The sequence below is a fragment of the Maniola hyperantus genome, chromosome 3, assembly GCF_902806685.2.
Source record: "Maniola hyperantus chromosome 3, iAphHyp1.2, whole genome shotgun sequence".
Classification (NCBI taxonomy): domain Eukaryota; kingdom Metazoa; phylum Arthropoda; class Insecta; order Lepidoptera; family Nymphalidae; genus Maniola; species Maniola hyperantus.
Genome location: NC_048538.1, coordinates 4655099 through 4677183, shown reverse-complemented (window position 1 = coordinate 4677183; position 22085 = coordinate 4655099). Strand labels below are relative to the sequence as shown.

The window sequence follows — 22085 nt, the reverse complement described above, 5'->3', positions numbered from 1 at the left end:
TGACGTCTTTTGTAAACTGTTATCTATTTGTTTCGCCGTGCTCGCGCTTAGATGGCACCACAAGCGAATTTCAATTTGCGATTTTTTAATGTTCTGGAGTTGCACCCCTATGCATGACCCCTTCAGTCCCTCTCGCTCAAGCAGAAGTACTTACTTGTGAAATGTTATTCAAGGCTCCTTCTACTTTACGTTCGCTTATATATTATATAGTAGATAATCTATGGTCTAAACCCAGGCTTTCCGGCTGGAAAGCCTGTTAAAAATCAAAGAATCACTAGGTACCTACTCTTGAGCTCGACGCTGGGCTCTTGTTTGTGCTTGTGAAGTGTACTGTTTATATACTCTTTGGTGCTTATCGTATTGTTCTTGTTTTCGTTCCTACGATCATTTATTTTACACTTTTTGTCTTATCAGGTGCATTGCAAGAAAATTAACGAGCTTATGTTGTAGTTGAACTTTGGTTGAACTGTGACCTCTATGTATGGATAGTGTTCTTTGCTCAGAACTTGGAAAGATAATTTTAATTTTATTATTGTGAGTGCATGGAGTGCGCCAAGTAAACAAAGAAAATAGTCCTGTAAATTGTGGAATTTAGTGAATAACTCAGAATGTCGCTGAATAAACTCGTTGGTGGAGACTGTGGCGGCAACAACTCGCTGGTTCAGCTAACGAATATTGTGAGTCGGGATGCTCCAAGTACATTATCTCAAGCTGATAGATTCGTCAGTGAATTCATGGTGCAAAACTCTCAAGTACCTCAGACATTTAACATGAACGCCTTGCTTAATAATATGCCCGAAGTAGAAAATACTATGGCGAAATCTGCACAGATGCCTACATCAAGTCGGACATCTTTAAATTCACAGATACATGCTCCCTGGTTAGCCGGGCCTTCATCCTTTATGCCTGCGCCTATGATGCCATTTCACATGTCATACCAATCTATGATGAAACCTATGACACATTCCAATGTTCAGATACAATATGTTAGCGAGTCTGAACTACAACAATCTTCAGACAGTGTCCAAACCAAAGCACAAGAGTATGTTAATAGTATTAAGGAAGATGATGAACTTGCTTATAATCAATTTATGTCATTCATGAAGAAAATAAGTGCAGGAGAAATGTACCTAGGAGAAACATTAGAAGCAGAACAGAAACAAGCAAGTAAAGATAAAATAGTGGAAGAAATGGCAGAGAAGTACAAAGATGAGTGGGCTAAACTTAGTGATGTTAATGATTACTGGAATAGTGAAGTTGCAAATGGAATATCCAAGGAATATTCCTTCACTGAAGGCAATGTTATGTTGGAAAATAAAAGTGCTTTAGAAATAGGTAAGGAGCGGTTAAAGATGGGTGATGTGCCAGGTGCAGTGCTTTGTTTTGAGGCAGCTGCACAGCAGCAACCTGATTTGGCTGAAGCATGGTTCCTACTGGGTACCACTCAAGCAGAGAATGAACAGGATCCCCTGGCAATAACTGCTTTGAAAAAGTCATTAGAATTAGATCCAAGACAACTAGAAGGCTATATCACCTTAGCAGCTGCGTACACTAATGAGAATATGTCTAAGTTTGCTTACATAACCTTGACAGACTGGCTGAAGGCCAGCCCCAAGTACAGTGATCTAATTCCACAAGACATAAATCCTCAGAACATGAACCTCAAAGAATTAGAGGCCTATGTAACATCCTTATATCTGAAAGCAGTACAATTGAATCCTTCACAAGTTGACTCTGATGTACAAAATGCTCTAGGAGTCATATTTAATATAAACCAGCAGTATGATAAAGCTGTAGATTGTTTTAAGGCTGCACTAATGGTAGCACCTGATAATGCTAAATTGTGGAATAGACTCGGTGCTACACTGGCTAATAGTGACAGGTCAGAGGAAGCTGTGGATGCATACCATGAAGCTTTGAACTTGGAGCCAGGCTTCATACGAGCTAGGTACAATGTTGGCATTACTTGTATGAACTTAAAAGCATATAAACAAGCAGCTGAACACTTTTTAGTTGCATTAAATCAACAATTTAAGGCAAAAGGAATGTTTCCAAATGAGTCATCGGTTGACAATAGTTCCTCAACTATTTGGACTACCCTAAGGATGGTGTGTTCTTATATGGGAGAACATGATGTTGCAAAGTTAGTTGATGATAGGAATTTATCAGAACTTAATAAATTCTTTGAAATAGAGTCTTAGGTATTACAGCTTAGTAAAATTAGACTAATTATTTGATAAGCATTATCATATTATGATATGTGATAGTAAGAGGCAGTGGGTGATATAAAGTTATTTTTATATGATTTTTTTTATATTAGTAATATTTTTTGGCAATTATGGTTTGTTGACAGTTAAAAGTTGGGGAAAATTATTATGACTTTTATTTACATAAAATCCTGCTAATAATCATCTTTCTTTATATAGGTACATAAATAAATATAAGTTGTAACATCTGTTATATCAAGGTTTTTCATGTGAAAAGCTACACACAGACCTGTCTAAAGGACATCCTTGAGGGTGGTTATCAAAGAACCAGCATTTTTTCACTTGCATTTTTATATCAATTCCATTTTTCTTACTGTTTACATTTCCTTTCACTTCATTTATTGTTCTTGGGAATCTCAATTGCACACATCCCTTATGGACTTCAAAAATCTGATGATTGTTTCTTAGAAGAGTTTGTAAGCCACCACATTCTGATTTTAATGCTTTTAACATGTCAGATGGTATTAATTCCACAAGTACATTTATTTGTGCTGATTTCCCTCTTGACCAGTTAGCGTCTAAATTACATCCTTCTAGTAAATAATTTGTAATACACTTAATTATACTTTCAGTTACACCTTTATCTACTTGTGTACAGTTTCTTACTTTTTCAACTGCATCCCTAGTTCTAAAATCCTTTAGTTCATTATCTTTTATATCTCTATTAGTTAATCCTATTTGCTCATTAACCATATCTTGAATAAGATCACAATATTTGTCATATTTATCTTCCCCATATATCCTTCTTCTGGAAATAAGGCATATCCTCTTTGTACTTGGAATTTTGAGCCTATCAATCTTTGTTTCAAAGCCAAATTCCTCACATAACTTTTGGATATACTCTAAATATTCTGTGTATTGACTTTTTGATGAATTATGCCTCTGATATTTAGTGCCATCCAAATTGTAAGCACAACAAGGCAGTAGGAAAAAGTTACATTTGTACGACGTTTTAGCAGTAATCACAGGTATCCAAGGTGTAAGCTCATCTGAATGATTGCCTATAATCCAGTTGCCATGTGAAATTAGGTGGATATTCGTAGGAGTTATTGTCATTTCCTGAAACAGTTACTTATTTTCTAAAATCCTGAGTCAATTTTGATAGCATCTTACTTTTTTTGACTATACTATCTTTTAAGGAATAGCAGCCAAATCAAAAATAATAAAGCAAATATTCAATAACAGATGGTTTATCACCAAGCAAGTTTGAATTTGGGTATGATGCATCTGGGGTATAGGACTAGGGTCTTTTAATACTGCCATATCCAGATTAGACTGCATTATCAAATACCAATGAGCACTAACTACTCACTAAAAAAATAGTTTTAGTACCTAATGTAATTTACACTATAATACAATACCTACCAGTGGTAAATTAAACTAGTTGACGATTTAAAAGCACTTGTAAAAGTTTACTTGAATAAAAATATATTCTATTCTTTCTTTCTTTCTTTCTATTCTATTCTATAAAAATATCTAATGTTACCTTTAATTTAACATTTTCTGGATACATATCCCATATTTTCCTCTTTCTTACATCAACACCAAATCCATTATGTCCTTCCATATTTAAAATATAAACAAGTAATCCATTGCCACATCCAACATCCACAAAGGTCTGTGGAGTGTTTTCTTCCTCCCACAGGAGTAGCAGATATGTTGAAATAGCAACATCTTCATAAACAAACTTTGTTGGGTCTGTGCATTCTGGCCACATCTTAAACAGTTAGAAACAAATCGGTCAAGTGTGAGTTGGACTTGCACAGAAATAATATATCATACAAGAACACTTAAATTTTATAATTTTTATTATGAAATGTTTATTATTTAAAAATACACATTCTGTGAAAATTCTAACAGTATAAATCTCTACATATTAAGGTTTACAAGATACAGCCAGAAAGTTGTACATATAGGCCTACAAAACCCATTTTTAGCTTTGTGTGTAAGTTCAAGAGATAACTCTCTTAGCTATATCATTTTAACGCAAGTAACACAATTTTTACTAAGTAAATTTAAAAGTAGTTTCTACTGATAACTTGTGATTTTCCACATAGCAGAATTTGTATGCACACCTTTACATATACTGTTAAAGGGGCATGACATAGTAACGCTAGGGTTTGGAATAACTATCCCAGATCAGAGATTGAGGGTGAATAGGTATTTTCAAGGGTAGGTACCATATTCCATCTGCATCCACATTTTTGCTTTCCATCAGGAGTGACTGTGGTCAAGTGTGGCACTTTAATGAAATTTAACACTATTAATTAGACAAAGTAGTGTACCTTAACCATTTTCTTGCCATATTTAAGTTTTAGATGGTTGTATTTTTCATAGTATTTATCTTGTGACACCAGGGCTAATGATTCATTACAAACTTGATTGGTGTTGTTACCCAAAAACTCTTTGCTCCACTTGATAACTTGAGGCAGTACAGAAGTCTCTAGCCACTGCTTGGATTTTCCAGAAACATCTACAATGAAATAAATCATCATCAGCATTATTATTCTAGAACTAGAGACCACTCACAGTTTCACTCCCATGAGAATATTGAAGAATCTAGCCTTATCTTTATTTATCATTTGGAACATTTGTGCATAATTTCAGCTTTGTAGGTCTCAAGGTTTGGACTTTGGGTTGGGTGTTGATGAGTCAGTCAATGAACCATTTACTTTTTATATTCAGAGATTATGATATAAATAATGGTTGATACTTTATGTGAGTCATAGAGTGATATTGACAATGAACTTATTGTATTGAACAACATTACTAGTGTAGTTCAATACATGTAGTAATAGTAGTTGGATAACTACTTAAATTAAAAACTAACAAAAATTGGTAAAAAAATACTTAATTTCTTAGATTCAAGGATTGGTCTCCTTAATCTAAGGGTACAAGTAATTTATTTATTTACTTAGGTAAATATTATACCTAGAGAGATATTAGTACCTAAAGATTTTACTAACCAGGGGCTGTTCCTAAATGAATTTCTCCATCTTTCAAACAAAATATATATGAAAACATTGGACACAAATTTTGTTTCTTCTCCAGGGGTGTAACATCAATAAATTTAACTTTTAGTTCAGCCTTTTGTAAACAAATTAATTGGAATGCATGATTTTCGGCATAGCTTTTAGGTAGGAGTTCTACTAATACAAATTCAATCTCAGTTCCGGTTTCTTCTTCTACCTCCATGTTCATATCCGTAATCAGTTCCATTAAAGTTAGTTTTGCACAATCTGTATCATTTTTTAATTTAATATGATCCAGTATTTCCTCAAAATTTCTTGGTAATAGAATTTTAAATCTGAATTGGCATAAAATTTTAGAGCCCCACAGCCTTTTATTAACAACGTGAGGTTTCATAATTAAAATATTGATAGATTGCCAAAATAAGCTCTCCTTCATTATAGTCTTTTCTTCCATAATTTTAAAATTATCTTATGTTATCTTAGTATTAATTAATCTAAATTATCAACAGACCACGAAGACGAACTGCTCCTTGTCGCTAGGCTAGCAACACAGAGTACTTTGTAATATATGAAAGCTAGCAATCCGCAAATATTTATATAGAACAATTTAAAAAAAGTACCTACCGGTAAAAAGCTATTGAAAAATACGACTTTCTAAAGTTCAAAATGTTTACATTATGATTCAATGATTATTTATTTTTTATTTTATTATTGTGATTATTTTGATTGATTTTGATTTTTGCTTGATATTACCGTTGATTTTTGTGTAGATTTTGACATCAACAATATTATGGTAACACCAGACGCTTGCGATAAAAACATAAAGCAAGCTGTGGCAAAGAAGTACAATTTGGCTTGCCCACAGAGCCCATTACCCCAGGTGGGGCCTTGCCTGCATATCAAATCGAACGGCAACTGCTCCCAAGCATTGGCAAGTTGGCAAGCATACGCAAACACCCCTCCACATGCTTGCTGTTTGTCACAAGCGTCTCCACCACCACCAACACTATGGCTGATCCACATGCTTGCGACAAACAGCAAGTGTGTGGACGGCTTGGACGAGGTTAGATCGTCCAAGGTGGACGGGTGTTTATTTTTTTTTAGTTTTAGTTTTTTGTAATAGTTATGTAATATTTTTTGTGTGCAATAAAGTATTTCTATCTATCTATCTATCTATCTATCTATCTATCTATATATATGTTTGCCAACACTTGCTAGGAATACAACTTTAGTTGCAAAACAAACTTAGAGAATTCGTCGCGTTATTGTATTTCTCATTAGTTATTTACTTGTTTTCACATAAAAAACGTTTAATACAAATTGTTGATCGGTTAACCCTATACTTGGCAGGACTTTTTTTGTCAGTTTTTTTAATTTTTTTTTGTACTTGTGTGTTTTGGGGGGTTAAAGAGATTTGAGAAAAATGAGAAAAAAAATCAATGACATTTAGTTTTTTAATTATTGGACGTATCTTTAAATGCACGTTGCCAGGTCCGCTACTACCAACTAATGAACTTGTGTGTATCCAATAAAATACACTGCCCCCTACCTGGTGACCCGGAATCAACAAAAAAATAATCTTTATTTTTACAATTTAGGAGGTTTACTTTAATTCTATGATTAATAAAGTACTTGCTAAGATACCTAATTAGAAAAAGTCATTTAAATATCAAATAAAAAATGTCCAAAAGTAATTTTACATCTTTTTTCTATGTTCATCTTATAAGAATTCTGAGACCAATGATGTAAATTTGTATAAATATCGTTATTTAGTGCTATAATATTTCTACCATTTCCTTCTGTAACAATAATAGATACGTATTTTTGCTATGTGCTGTGTAAATTCGTTTGGTGTACTATCATAGATATAATTTTGTCTGAAATTGAAAGTTTAAAATCTCTGGAGAACTCGAATAAACCCTTCAATTATATAATACCAACAATAATTTTTTGACAATAGCATGCAGGTAATAACGTTATTAGTAATGCCTAAAAGTTAGTAATAAGTATTAGGCATTCAATCAATCAATCAATCAATCAGCCTGTTTGCGTCCACTGCTGGACATAGGCCTTCCCTAGAGCGCGCCACCACACACGATCCCCCGCCTTCCTCATCCACCCACTTCCCGCTACCTCTTCTTATTACAAACAGTTCTGAATTATCTATTCGACCTAGTAACCGTTGATGGTGAAGGAGTACAAGTTGACGTGGAGGCAAATGGCGAAGGTACAGGTCTTGAAGTACAGGTCTATGTAGATGGTACTATAGTGACGTAGGTACTAATCATAGGAATTAGAATTGGTCTTGGAGTAGGTACTGACCAATAAAGATGGCAGTGATCTTGAGGTATTGTCCAAAGAGGACGGTAGATTTTCACGCAAACTGGATGGTGTTTTGATGAAAAACGGTGATAAAATTGATGTCGAGCAAGCACCTGTATTAGATAACAGTGAAAGATGTTAATATGTTGGTCAATTTGAAGTATTTACAATAAACGCATCTTGTAGTGGAGCGGGTAGTGTGCATTTAAAGATACATATGTATAAACCACATCATAAAAACCATTGGAATGCTGATTCCTTTATAATATTGGCATTTATCAATAAAAAAATATTGTTGTTTATATAAATTTGTATGGTTATTTCACAAATTTGGCAAGAATAGTATTAAAAATCAATATTTTTACTTCACAGTGCGCAGACACCGGCATGCAGTTTATCATTTTGGGTTCTGCTGAAAATTTGCTGTTTTAAATAGGTAACCAATTCATATTTTTTATATAATTTAGTAGGGTATGAACTAATATAATATTTTAAAAAAATAGTAAAAAAAGGTTTATTATAGTGTCAGAATTTTTTCAAAGTGAGACGTGCATTACAATGCACACTGCCAAGAATAGGGTACAAATATTGACTACTAAACAATGGTAATAATTGTTGTGTTATTCATCGTTACGTCGTGCTATCGCTATCTCATACGCGGTTACACAGTACTTCAATCTAGCTTTTTTATTCAATCTACGGTAAAATGATAAAGCCATAAAAATCCGTATTAAATAAGAGTATTGACCTTTACTCTATGATTGATCCGTGTGCGCCGTGCTTTTATTTCTGGTCGGTGGCGCCGTGTGCGTGTGAGGATCCGTGCTAGTTGTAAAGGTTTTTTTTTCAAAATAGTTATGTTATTTTGAAAAAAAAAACCTAGTAGCGATTACCCTAAATTAATTTAAGATAGAATATTTAGATAATTAAAAAACTAGATTTAATGTAGGTATTAAATGAGCATTTTAGTGTGATAACTGATAAGTAGTATAAAACACTTCAAAGATGGAGAAAGAAACCAAGGAGACTATTGATGTAATTGGCCTGATTGTACCTAAGGAGGAAATGTTAGATGACTTTCCTGAAGACATGTTATCCGAAACTAGCATTGTAGATATGGCAGACCTAGATAAACAGATTCTCAATATGATAATGCCAATCAAAATTGAAGTAACTCCAACTGATGAACTGAACCCGCTGGAAACACATAGGGAAGAAGTAGAGTTATCTGAGCACACAGATACATCTTCAAACACGGACGAGTCTACAGCACATGAAGCAGACAGTGATGTGAGTTGACCCTGACAATGTGGAAAGTTTTCAGAAAATTAAAAATCTGATGGTTTGAAGACTGCTCCTCAATAAAGCTCTAAGGCTAACATTTGTAGAGTGCACTTTGACTTTTCTCATACTTAAGTTTCAGTTAAAACGAAACAGATTTATGTTAGCAATATAATGCTCTCATTTTAAGAGTTCAATGTCAAAGTTCGCTCTATACATCTCAGGCTCAGTTTCAAGTAAGGTGATTTTCAGCGACATTTTCGACAATTATCATCTGCATAGTTCAGCCAATTTACTCCAAACCCCTTATAAAGTATGCACCTAAACATAATTTCTCAAAGGTAGAACTTTGTTTGATAAAGTAGTGATTCATACCAGGGTTGTTGCAAATGGCAATATTTTGACATCCGTGGATGCGGATGCGGATTATTAGAAGTTCAAATCCGCAGATGCGGGTGTCTGAATCAATGCGAATGTTTCGCATTTGTGGATGCGGATGCATTATTCGTAACACCACTGATTCATACTACTTGTATTATGCTTTCAGTGGGAGCCTTCGCAAGCTAAAGCAAGATCTACAGGCTGTGCGCAAACATTTGGTTAGTGCAGGTTTAGTTAACTGCAGTATAGCAACATATCAACATTTTAATATAATGTTGCATTATACAGAAAATGGATTTTTTTTAATAACAATAATTTTATTTTGAATTTAGAATAATAGACACAAGAAACGAGTTTCCTACCCTCTGCACTAGGAAAACCCTGTATTGCAGAAGGCAGTTACAAGTTTTCTAAAACTAAGGTCTTAATATATTATATCTAATATTTAATATTTGCAAAGCTAAAGTGGCAATAGGCAGGATATATAGTCCAAAAGACCGATAGACGTTGGGGTCCCAAGGTGCTAGAATGGTAACCGCACACTGGATAAAGTGCAGTGTTGGAAGATCCCCACTATGTGGACAGACTGCGTCAAATCATTCGCAGGGAGCCACTGGTTTCAGACGGCGTAAGACAGACTAAGTGTCTGGCAATACATGAAGTGATTTCTAATTATTCTGAAGAAAATATAAAAAATTAGACGTTATACTTTGACGTAAGATTTTTATACCTGTATCTCTCAAAGCCACAATGATCGCAACAATCATCCAAATAAACATACCTCCCAGTGTTGGGGACAGTACGCAGAGAAACTTTCAGCTTTTATAAAATAAGGAAGGTCTGGCGTGCGCTGGATCTTAGGTCACACATGCACGCAAAAAATATATGCCCTTTACTATATTGTTAGTTATATTTTACTATACATAGCTAGTTATGTTTTTGGCCTACAGTATACCATACCATAAACATTATTATTAAGTATTATGTAGGTACCATAAGTTACATTACAAAGCTTTTTCATTGTAAAAATGTATCTGCAATTTTTTTATAGAATTATAGTTATTATAGTTAAAACACTTTGTTTATAGTAAGCAATAAATTTTTCTTTCAGGCACATCATTGCCGAAAAAACGCACGAAGACTCATATTAGCGAGCAATGCAAGCAATCTGATGCCTGCAACAGTCGAGATAAACCTTATACTAAAATTTGTCATATGAAGTTTACAAAAAAAGATAGTTTAAATCTCTATGTTTTAAATTCACATGTGATGACTGACACTGGCAAGAAACCTTTTTCTTGCGATATTTGTCCATTTACAACTGTAAGCCATGAGACTTTGAAAAGCCACAGGAGTATTCACATGGGAGATAAATCTGTTTCATGTGAGCTTTGTGAGTTTAAATGTAGGCAAAAAGGTGGTTTAAAAGCTCACATGAGGACTCACTCAGGAGAGAAACCGCATCAGTGTAACCTGTGTGATAGGAAATTTGCAACAAAACCTACTTTAACTGCTCATATGATGACTCATACGCGAGAAAAACCTTTCTGTTGTGACACTTGTTCATTTTCAACTGCACATAAAGATCGTTTAGTATCACATATTATGACTCACACGGGTGAAAAGCCTTTCTCTTGCAAGCATTGCGAGTTTAAATGTAGGACTACCGGCGCTTTAGAACGCCACATTAGGACTCACACTGGATTGAAACCTCACTATTGTAACATTTGTAATACGAAGTTTGCTGAAAAAGTTGCTTTAATTGGTCATATGAGGACTCACACCGGCGAGCAACCATTTTCTTGCAATGTTTGTTCATTTACAACTGCACATAAGAGTCGTTTAGTGACGCATATAATGACTCACACAGGTGAGAATCCTTACTCTTGCGAGCAGTGTGAGTTTAAATGTAAAACAAAATGTGGTTTAAAATCTCACATTAGAACTCACAATAGAGCTTATTTTTGTAATATTTGCTATGTAAAATTTAATCAAAAAGAAAAATTAAAGTCACACAAGTTGTCTCATACTGATGATAAACCCTTCTGTTGCGACTATTGCGATTTTACATGTCGAACCGCAACGCTTTTAATATGTCACATTAGGACTCACACTGGGGAGAAACCTTTTCCTTGCCACATTTGTCCATTTACTACTGCACATAGAGGTCGTTTAACGACGCATATTAGAACTCACACTGGCGAGAAACCTTACGCATGCAAGCTTTGTGAGTTTAAATGTAAAACCAGTAGTGCTTTAAAATCTCATTTTAAGACTCACACTGGAGCTAAACCATTTTCTTGTAATCATTGTACGTTTAAATGTTCGGAAAAAAGTCGTCTAAAATCTCACATGAATACTCACATTGTTGAGAAACCTTACTCCTGCGAGCAGTGTGAGTTCAAATGTAAGACCACTTTGTATTTAAAAAATCACATGAAGACTCACACAGGCGATAAACCATTCTCTTGCAACATTTGTGACTTTAAATGTAGGGTAAAATACGTTTTAAATGTTCATGCAAGGACTCACACGGGAGAGAAACGTTTTTATTGTAACATTTGTAATGGAAAATTTGCATATAAATCGACTTTGATTGGTCATATGAGAAGTCACACTGGGGAGAAACCATATTCATGTGATGTTTGTCCATTTACAACTGCACGATCTGAGTCTCTGCTAAAACACAGGAGGATACACACTGGTGAAAAACCCATTTCGTGTAAGCTTTGTGAGTTTAAATGTTTGCGTTCGGAGAATCTAAAATCCCATATGAGGACTCACAGTAATGAGAAACCTTTCTCTTGCAAGCTTTGCAATTATAAATCTAGGTTTGGAACTAGTTTAAAAGCTCATATAAGGACTCACACAGGAAATAAACCTCATCATTGTAAATTATGTGATAAGAAATTTGCTCAAAAGACACAGTTAAATTGTCATATGAGAACTCACACCGGAGAGAAGCCGTTTTCTTGCGACACTTGTTCATTTTCAACTGCTCATAAAGATCGCTTAGCATCACACATTATGATTCACACTGGTCTAAAACCTTTTTCTTGCAAGTATTGTAAATCGAAATTTAGAACTGCCAGCGCTTTAACATGCCACACCAGGACTCACACTGGTGAGAAATCCCACTACTGTAACATTTGTAACATGAAATTTAGTGAAAAATATATGTTAATTTTTCATATGAGGACTCACACTGGGGAGAAACCCCATTCTTGCGAAATTTGTCCTTTTACAACTGCACACCAAGGTCGTTTAGTAACGCACAGGAGAACTCACACTGGTGAGAGACCTTACCCTTGCGAGCAGTGTGAGTATAAATGTAAGACACTTAGCGGTTTAAAATGTCACATTAGGACTCACACCGGAGAAGAACCTTATCATTGCAACCTTTGTGATAAGAAATTTAAACATAAGAGATCATTAACTTTTCACATGATGCGTCACTAACTATGGGCCCATAAGGACGCTCAGGCACTCCGCGGGTGATGTAGAGAGCTATACTTGGAGTTTCTCTATGTAATGAAATGAGGAGATCCGTAGGAAAACCAGAATAACCGGCTTTAGTTCAACCGGTTGCGAAATGCGAAACTGAAGTGGCAATGGGCAGGGTACATAGTTCGAATTTACTTCATTCATAACATTATGTTAAGTAATAAAGTAAAAACGCCCATCAGCTCATCTTGTGTAATTATTTAATGTTATTTATCGAAGTCCGGGGTTCTTTTTACTTGACAGCATCTTGTCTATAAAGGGTTATTATTATCTAGATAGATAGATAGATATTGCACACGAAACATGAACTACTCACTAAGCAGAGTTTGGTTAAGAATAAATAAGATGTGGAGAACATGCGGCGATAGAATTAATTGTTACCAGCAGTCAATCACAATATGGGCGTTGTTATTTTATGTCATCAATAAATAATAATAATAAAATTACAAAACTTGTGTTTTCATAATCTTACTACGTTTTTGAAAATCTAGTCATTTTTAAAATTCATAATTGTGTAGAACAAGGTAGAACATAATCCATTGAAAATATCATCATCATCACCATCATCATGATCAACCCATCGCCGGCACACTACAGAGCGCGGATGTCTTATCAGAGTGAGAAAGGTTTTGGCCATAGTCTACCACGCTGGCCAAGTGCGGATTGGCAGACTTCACACATATTGGAGAACTTTCAGGCATACAGATTTCCTCACGATGTTTTCCATCCCGTTAAAGCAAGTGATATTTAAAACTCGCATAACTCCGAAAAATTAGAGGTGCTTGCCTGGGATTGAACCCCAGACCTCCGATTAGAAGGTGAACGTCCTAACCACTATGTCATCACAGCTTGTATCGCAGGTTGAAAATTTAAATCAAAATATATTTCTATATTATTTAAACAGAGAGTAGATAGTAACTATAGGGCATTCTGTCTCGTAATCCCCTTTTAAAATACAACAAAGACAAAAAGAAACAGTTTGTGATTGGTAACTCATGGTCAACGCCATAGAGATAGGTAATCATCAAGTAGTACTTAGAAATTCTTTGGTAATCATTCATCCAGGGTCAACGCCCACTGAGTTGTTTGTCTTTGTCGTTTTATGGGATTACGCAGAGAGGCGAGAGCAACATGGGGAAAACATTTTACTTTTTACGCATTATAATGCCTCTTGCGGGCTGCGGACCGGTCTAGATGGTACTTGGCGTAGATTTAAATCATAGTGTTTTTTATTCAACTAAACTTTTACAAGTCAGTAACTACTTTTGGATCGTCACATGCATCTACCACTGCCCACTGGTTTGGAACGCCTTTCGGTACTCCGTTCTGTACTCAATAATCTGAGAGTATGTACATTGTACATACTCTGATTATTAAGTACTTTTAATAATAAAATTATATGCTCCAAAATTCCTAACAGGTGTTAAGTTAGGGATAGCGATGAGTATATAGGTATTTTAGTTCAATTAGTTAAGCAAATACCTATTACTTATCGTTATCCTACTTTCACTACCAAATTAGAGCAAGAGATTGGATACCCAAAGAAGTTGGAAGTACTACTACGTAGTGGATACCATATGAGATATGAGGGTAGTATTTATATAATATTTATTTCTTTTCATATTCAACGTTCTGACAATTTTAAGGGATTCTAAAGTTACCCACATCCACTGTATTAAATAATTGTCTATGGATTTTTCGTAGATTTTAAAAATCTAGCTCCTACTCAGAGCTCCTATGGCCCATAGCCACCCCATAGCACGGACAGCGTAGATAGAATAATAGGTAGATGTAAGTACTGTGTAACCGCGTATGAGATAGCGATAGCACGACGTAACGATGAATAACACGATAATTATTACCATTGTTTAGTAGTCAATATTTGTATTAACCGATCAACATTATTTAGGTTCGTACGCACCTGAGCGGCGCGGCGCGGCGCTTCAGTCCGACTGCAGAACGCTTCACCTCAGGCCGCTCGACGGTGCCTACCGCACTACAACTTCAGTACGCGGCAGCTCGCGTCACTTGCGCGTCACTTTTACACCCGTTCGCGTACGAGCAACAACGTCGCAAGATGAGCGACAGTGAAGAGGATTTGATTATTATTTCTTTGTTGTGCAGAAGAAGAACGAATTATCGAAGAGAAAAAACCGGCCAAGTGCGAGTCAGGCTCGCGCAATGAGGGTTCCGTACTACAGTCGTATGATTTCGATAATTCAAAAACTATGATGCATAAAAATAAATAAAAATCTGTTTTAGAATGTACAGGTGAAGACCTTTCATATGATACCCCACTTGGTATAGTCACTCACTTCGAAAGTTGAAAATACTAATTATTAGTTCATGACCACAATTTAATTTTTTTTGTGTGATCTAACCCTAAATTCACGGTTTTCAGATTTTTCCCCAAATGTCAGCTATAAGATCTACCTACCTGCCAAATTTCATGATTCTAGGTCAACGGGAAGTACCCTGTAGGTTTCTTGACAGACAGACGGACAGACAGACAGACAGACAGACAGACAGACAGACAGACAGACAACAAAGTGATCCTATAAGAGTTCCGTTTTTCCTTTTGAGGTACGGAACCCTAAAAAAGAAGAAGAAATGGATTGCTGACATACCAAAGTCACGCTATCAAGAAGCACATTTTGTTTCCTCGCCTTCTTAATGACTCTGTACCATTTCACATTTACTTCAGAATGTCGAAGACAAAATTCTATATGCTATTGCCTAATAGTTTTTGTGGAAATTACATTAGAAACAATAGGTATACCACACAGGTCGGTAATATAATCCTACAAGAAACCTATGTCCAGCAGTGGACATATCTATCGGTTGATGATGATGAAGATGATGATAGTTTTTATGGAAATTATAAAAAAATATTTATGCATATCCATACTTATATTATTATCAACGCAAAAGTGTATTTGTCTGTCTATCTACTAGCTTTTCACGGCTCAACAGCTTAACCGAATTTGATGAAATTTGGTACAAAGTTGAATTACATCCCGGGGAAGGACAGGCTACTTTTTATCCTGGAAAATGAAAGAATTTCCACAGGATTGTTAAAGGCCCATTTATATGAAGTTTGGACCAGAGGTAGCTTGCATTCCGGGAATTGACAGAGGTAGGCAACTTTTTATCCCGGAAAATCAAAGAGTTCACACGGGATTAAAAATCTAAAAAAAATGCAACTAGATGATGCCTGCGACTTCGTCCGCGTGGATTTAGATTTTTCTATAGGTGAGCACATTTCCGGGAATTACCTACTAGTACCTATATACCTGAGATAGATTATACCCTGTAGGATAAAAGTAGCCTATGTGTACCTACACATAGGCTAGTTTTATCCCGAAAATCAAAAAGTTTCCACGGGATTTTTAAAAAACCTACATCTACGCGAACGAAGTTGCGGGCATCAGCTAGTCCCTTAGGTTCTGTGGAAATTACATTAGAAAAAGCATTTTCGCAAAATGTCTTTGTTTTATGTGCAATAGAATATATAAAATAGGCAGGTAAACACAGGTACATATTATATCTAAATACCTATATAAAAGAAAAAGGTGACTGACTGACTGATCTATCAACGCACAGCTCAAACTACTTGACGGATCGGGCTGAAATTTGGCATGCTGGCTAGCTAACTAGCTAATATGACGTAGACATCCGCTAAAAAGGGATTTATGAAAATTCAACCCCTAAGGGGGTAAAATAGGGGTTCGAGATTTGTGTAGTCCACGCGGACGACGTCGCGGGCATAAGCTAGTATAATATAAATACAAGTACAACAATAGGTAGGCATATTTCCGAAACTATTAATTCTACCTAGATGAAGTAGGTAGGTATAATATGTACATAATATATTATAGTTATTTAATCAGGATTATTTTTACCATTGATGTTTTCTCATAACGCTCGGAGAGACATTTATACATTTAGACACTGGGAAGGGGGGAAGCCGACATCCTAGGGGTTGGGACCTTTGAGGATATACTTCTAAGAGCATGAGGAACACGTCATGTGTCAAAAATTAAACCTACGTTATTTATTTTGAGGTCTATCTTGCCGATTCTTGCCTGTACTTTAAATACCTAACAAGATGCGCGTGTATCTTATTCGAGCGACGTACGCATACTGAAGCGCCGCGCCGCGCCGCTGGGTATGTCGCACTAGCGTCACTGCACTGCGCGTCGCTTCAGTGCGCTTCAAAATATTCTCTCCAGCCGTGCCGCGCGGCAACGCGCGGTGAAGCGCCGCGCCGCGCCGCTCTAGTGCGATATGCGCCATACAAAATGATAGAAATGATATTTTGAAGCTCTGTGCCGCGACGTGAAGCTCACTGAAGCGCCGCGCCGCGCCGCTCAGGTGCGTACGAACCTTTTGTATTAAACGTTTTTAACGATTAACGAACTTTATCTGTGCTCTCTTTTTAGTGCGAATGAGAAAGCAAACGTTCCTGCATCTACCTTTATTACTCTATCTACGGCCCTTCATCCAAGATGGCCGCTGTTCACCGTTGACACTTGACGTCAACGTCAAGGTCAAGCCGTGAACCGTCAAAAATCTCTCACTTGTCAAAAACCCAAAGTGAAAATTGAAAATTTAAATTGATATTTCGTATGTTTTATAAAAATAAAAAGTACTGCGTTGTACTTTCAGCATTATTAAAAACGGTTTGTGTCGACCTAAGACACGTAATAAAGGAGATCTATGTAGGTGATGTCATACACTGAGTTAGAACATGGATATCAGGGGTTACGACAAGCTACACAACCGCAGTTTTATGTCGGCGAAGACGGAAACCTTGTTCCTATAAGGTCCCCCGTAAGTAGACAAAGAAGCTGTAAATTAACTGAACGCGTAAAGATTAAGATAACAATATTAGTTCAACTACTGCCACTACAATATAACTATTGATCCTAAGTATAAAAAACACGATAATTCGCTATGAAAACAAGAATATTGACTAGGTAATATTACTTGTGTGTCCTGTTCAATGTTTGCACAATCAAAACAGTATATTCCTCAGCATATTTAAAGAGCTAAAGCCATTTCTCAGATTTATAAAGTACCTAGGTAAATATAATGATAATGTGCAAAATGCAAACATACGCACGATATAAAGGCTGCTAGCCGTTTGTTTACTATCACAGAATGAGGATATTTTTAGCTGCTATAATTATAATGACAATGACAAGTGAGGTAACATGTTAATTTGTCAGAATGTAAGTTTTATCATGTATAGTGGCTCCCTATCACTGCTAGCTGACTGGTAGTACTTATCAGGGAGTTGTATGTAATTTTGATAGTGTTGTGATAATGTGTGATGGAGTGGCAGTGGCTCAAGGATTGGTGGCGTTTGAAAAGATGGAGGAATAAAAAAAAGAAAGAGCAGAATGATGATGAGTTTTGCTACTGTGATGAGTGCTTACCCGATGTAAGAACTAGTTGATTTTCAAAATATTGATAAAAAGAATTGTTGCTTTGCATTTTCTTAGCTTAATTTTGCATAAACATTATTGACCTTGGCTGCTGCTATTCATATGGGATTATGACATCACTAGACAATACAAACATTGTTGCTAATTGGGGTGTAACTAAATCTCTTAAACGTAATATACATTTTTTGAATCTTTTAGTACAATAAAAATGTGAGAATGATATAGGACCTGTCAATATAGTTTACATTATCTGTGTATAATTAAATTAACACCAGTGCTGTGCCTTTAGAAAACAATCCCATTAATATTTTTCAATTTTTATGGTTGATAATAATTGATACACTTTATGTCTAAAATCTAGTAAGTACCTATTTCCTTAGTGTTTAACAATTGTGTGCTTATTTATTTTATTCTCAATTACTCATTCTAAAGAATAGATCTGATTCATAATTTTATATTCCTGTTATATTAAAAAATAATGCAAAAATAACAAAGATTTTTTAACATACTCTTTTAATAATTTTGTGTGGCATATAACCTTGAGGTGATAAAAACCTGTACAGATTAAAGTGACTTATTTACAGTACAAGTTCAATGCAGCTATCACTGAAGTTGGTGTTACATCAAATGTTTTAATTTAATAAAACATCCAATTATATTCTTACTTATATATAGAACCTTTAATGTGATACTACTCGAGATATTTATTAATGTTACATGTTTTATTTAAAAATCAAATGAATATTCTGTCATACCTAAAATATTCTTTCTCAATTTCTTATTTCTTGATGGTTTTTTTGGTCTCATTTTCCAAATTATATTTGTCATGAGTCACGTATAGTCCATATGTATAAAACAATAAGATGAAGCTACAGCTTATTTAAACACTCTTGTTCACTCAGTTAAGTCAGTGTGAGAGGGGTGGAATGATGTTAGGTGTTTTTGTGTGATTGGTATGGATTTATGCACTTTGGTTAAAAGAAATATCTTGTATACATTTACGTTCTTCTTAGGGCGAGTTGGATCTGTGCGAGTCCCTGGACCCGCAGTGCGATGGCGGCGGCAAGAAGGTGGTGGTCGGCGTATGCGCCATGGCCAAGAAGTCACAGTCAAAGCCTATGAAGGAAATCCTCACCCGGCTTGATGAGTTCGAGTTTATCAAGATGCTCGTCTTCCCCGAGGAGGTTATCCTGAAGGTTTCTGCTCACCACCTAACCTACTTGTATAGTGGAACAAAATTAAAAAAATAAAAATACCTAAAGAGATTGATCGCTCATTCTGGAGGCAAACGCGCATTACCAATTTTTAGATTTTTTGATTAAAATTCTATCCATATACGTCTAGCTGCACAAATGCTCTTTTCCGATTTATTTCTTTGCGTTCGCGTGCGAAATGGTCTAGAATTAATATCACAAAGAATTCCAATTTGATATGTGCCTTATTATAATATAATTTATAACTCAAAATATAGGTACCTACCTACACATAAAATATTATTATATGAAAAATTATGGCACCTGAGCCTTTCCAAAGGTTTTGTATAAAACTAGGTTCTGTTTACTATAGAACCTATTCTAGACAAAATTACTAAAAAAATAAAAATTTGCACTGCTTTTCAGCCTAACTTGACTGCACTTTTCTGCGCCGTGCTCGCCGCACACTGCGATACCAATAATGACACTATAATTTGAATTCAAACTTCTACAATTTTGTGAAGAGACATTTCACCGCGATTAATAGCCTCAACTGGTGACAGAAGGGCTGGCTCATTTTTTGCGCAGCGGATCAGCCTGGCTGTCCAGCGCGGAAATGCAGCCAGTATTCTTGGCACCATTCCACGCGGTCATGATTTATATAGTAATTAGATAAGGCTAGCTTTAAGTTTTATTGTATTAAAAAAAAAAAAAAAAAAAAATTTGTGAATGTCCCCTGTTTTGTAAAACATTTATTTTGTTTCACTAGCACTTTTTCTTAAAAAGTTTTCTTATTAACACATTCATAACCTGTGATTCATGAGCAAATTTTCATTGTGTGCTTTGTTATCAACATACAAGTGGAAAATGATATGTTACTGCATTTTTAACGGTATCATAAATATAAATGAATGATGGCTTAACTCACGTGTTTATCGGAGTATGCCCTACTAAATATCGAGTTTCCTGGGCGCCGCTTAGCGAGCAAAAACCCATTGAATAAGGAACACGGACGGGTTCGAAACTAGTCGGGCATACTCTAATAAAGACATCATTTACGCTGTCATACATTTATTAATGAACTAGCATATGCTCGCGACTTCGTCCGCGTGGACTACACGAATTTCAAACCCCTATTTCCCCCCCTTAGGGATTGAATTTTCAAAAATCCTTTTTTAGCGGATGCCTACGTCATAATAGCTATCTGCATGCCAAATTTCAGCCCGATCCGTCCAGTAGTTTGAGCTGTGCGTTGATAGATCAGTCAGTCAGTCAGTCACCTTTTCCTTTTATATATATAGATATCACTCACAAAGGTATCAAAAATAATTATATTGGTGTTGAAAATAATATATTGCCTGGTTAATAAAATGACATTATCATCATCATCATCATTTTAACTCATCTCGGGACTACTGAGCACAGGTCTCCTCTCAGAATGAGAAGAGCTTGGGCTTGGGGTCTCTTGACTTTCTCTTGAATAAAACAAACACCAACAGAAACATATTGTTGTTTCCACCATACATGAGAAGCAAAGCATTGTTATTTTGCATGTTTTCGTTCTATACAAGTAGTCGAATTGCGCTTTGTAATGTATAATGGCTGTGCATTATGGATTGTGTGTATTGTATCACAGAATTCTAAATAAGGACATGGAAATGTATCGATGGAATGGATATCTGCTGTTCGTTAACACCAGGACCGATTGCGATTGTCTGAACTGACCGGATTGTCGCCGATTTTAACTCTCACAAACAGTTTTCCCAGTTGAAATGTTCCTAGTTAGTATTAAGTAGGTAATATTTCTATGTTTTGGATAGTTCGTTTATTGTGTCGCTCTTCCCAATAAAATAATATTTATTCATTTACTAAAAAAATTACGCCTACTACATTTTTTGGCATCCAAAGCAACATAAATTAAACCGTAACGTGATATAATTTTTTTTTTTAAATCTTTTATTAACGTGATATAATAAGTTTGTTTTTACGACAACACGGATTGATGCTTCATTAGTCACCTACACGGCGAAAGCTCAAGCTCCTTTACCATTTCAATACCCATTCTGAATTCAGTGGGTTGTGTTTACGATATTCCTTCAGAAAATATTCAATGCATAGGTGTGTTTTGCAGAAGCCAGTTGAGGAGTGGCCGATATGCGATTGTTTGATCTCATTCCATTCGAAAGGCTTCCCCCTTGATAAGGCGATCCAGTACGAGAAACTGAGGAAGCCCTACGTAATCAACAATCTTCACATGCAGTATGACATTCAGGTACATTTTTCACTTAGAATTGACAAGAGACAAGTGAAACCCGCATGGCAAGAGCATTTAAAGGCGCCAGCAACACATTTTTCTACTAAAAATGCATTATTTACTGATCTAAGAGTATGATTTTGAAGGCGACGCGACCGTAGCAACCGACCACAGCTGCAGGTGTCAGGATTTAAAGTCAAAGTCAAATGATTTATTCAAAATAAGTTGCCATGTTTCTCTTATTGATTGTCAAAATTGTTAGATTTGTAAGATGATATAGTGGTAATAATTAATTACGTAAACTTAAAACTAAGTAGAGCTACGAGGGTTCCAAACGCGCCTAGGTCTGAGAAGAGCCCACAAAAACAGCTTGGTTATACTGTACCTCCTGCGGTCTGGCGACAATTCTAGCGTTACCTTTTTTCTTTCTCCACACTTTTTATGTAATTACTGTCAAAATC

General features: G+C 35.7%; 4 protein-coding genes across 11 annotated transcripts in view; 3 read left to right on the top strand and 1 right to left on the bottom strand.

The window, feature by feature from the left end:
* The first annotated feature begins 301 nt into the window (after positions 1-301).
* Positions 302-2373, top strand: Pex5 (peroxin 5). Its single transcript, XM_034984292.2, has one exon. The coding sequence runs from the start codon at positions 609-611 to the stop codon at positions 2199-2201; it is 1593 nt and encodes a 530-aa protein (XP_034840183.1). The 5' UTR covers positions 302-608; the 3' UTR covers positions 2202-2373.
* LOC117996250 (probable tRNA (uracil-O(2)-)-methyltransferase) lies at positions 2367-5795 on the bottom strand. The gene is made up of 4 exons (XM_034984291.2): positions 5234-5795; positions 4553-4740; positions 3754-3984; positions 2367-3326 (listed from the first exon to the last, which is right to left on the bottom strand). Exons 1-4 carry the CDS (start codon positions 5691-5693, stop codon positions 2463-2465), a joined length of 1743 nt encoding a protein of 580 aa, XP_034840182.2. The 5' UTR covers positions 5694-5795; the 3' UTR covers positions 2367-2462.
* Positions 5796-7067: 1272 nt separating this feature from the next.
* On the top strand, positions 7068-14348 carry LOC117996511 (zinc finger protein 845-like). 2 transcript variants are annotated; one of them, XM_069509617.1, is made up of 4 exons: positions 7068-7206; positions 7934-7997; positions 9390-9441; positions 10335-14348. In XM_069509617.1, exon 4 carries the CDS (start codon positions 10439-10441, stop codon positions 12680-12682), a length of 2244 nt encoding a protein of 747 aa, XP_069365718.1. In that variant the 5' UTR covers positions 7068-7206; positions 7934-7997; positions 9390-9441; positions 10335-10438; the 3' UTR covers positions 12683-14348. The 2 variants fall into 2 exon arrangements, with proteins under 2 accessions (XP_069365718.1, XP_034840460.2); XM_034984569.2 differs by lacking the exons at positions 7068-7206; positions 7934-7997 and adding an exon at positions 8164-8851.
* A 2937-nt stretch (positions 14349-17285) lies between these two features.
* The window catches only part of l(1)G0196 (inositol hexakisphosphate and diphosphoinositol-pentakisphosphate kinase), a 28053-nt gene continuing 23253 nt past the window's right edge, over positions 17286-22085 (top strand). Inside the window, exons 1-3 of one of the 7 annotated variants that reach the window (XM_069509574.1) lie at positions 17286-17560; positions 19191-19373; positions 21502-21642. In XM_069509574.1, the coding sequence (XP_069365675.1) occupies positions 17456-17560; positions 19191-19373; positions 21502-21642 (429 nt within the window). In that variant the 5' untranslated portion in view covers positions 17286-17455. Of the gene's footprint in view, positions 17561-17912; positions 18174-18518; positions 18538-19190; positions 19374-21501; positions 21643-22085 lie in introns of those variants that run through there. The other 6 variants (XM_069509576.1, XM_069509578.1, XM_069509577.1 and 3 more) reach the window with 6 other exon arrangements.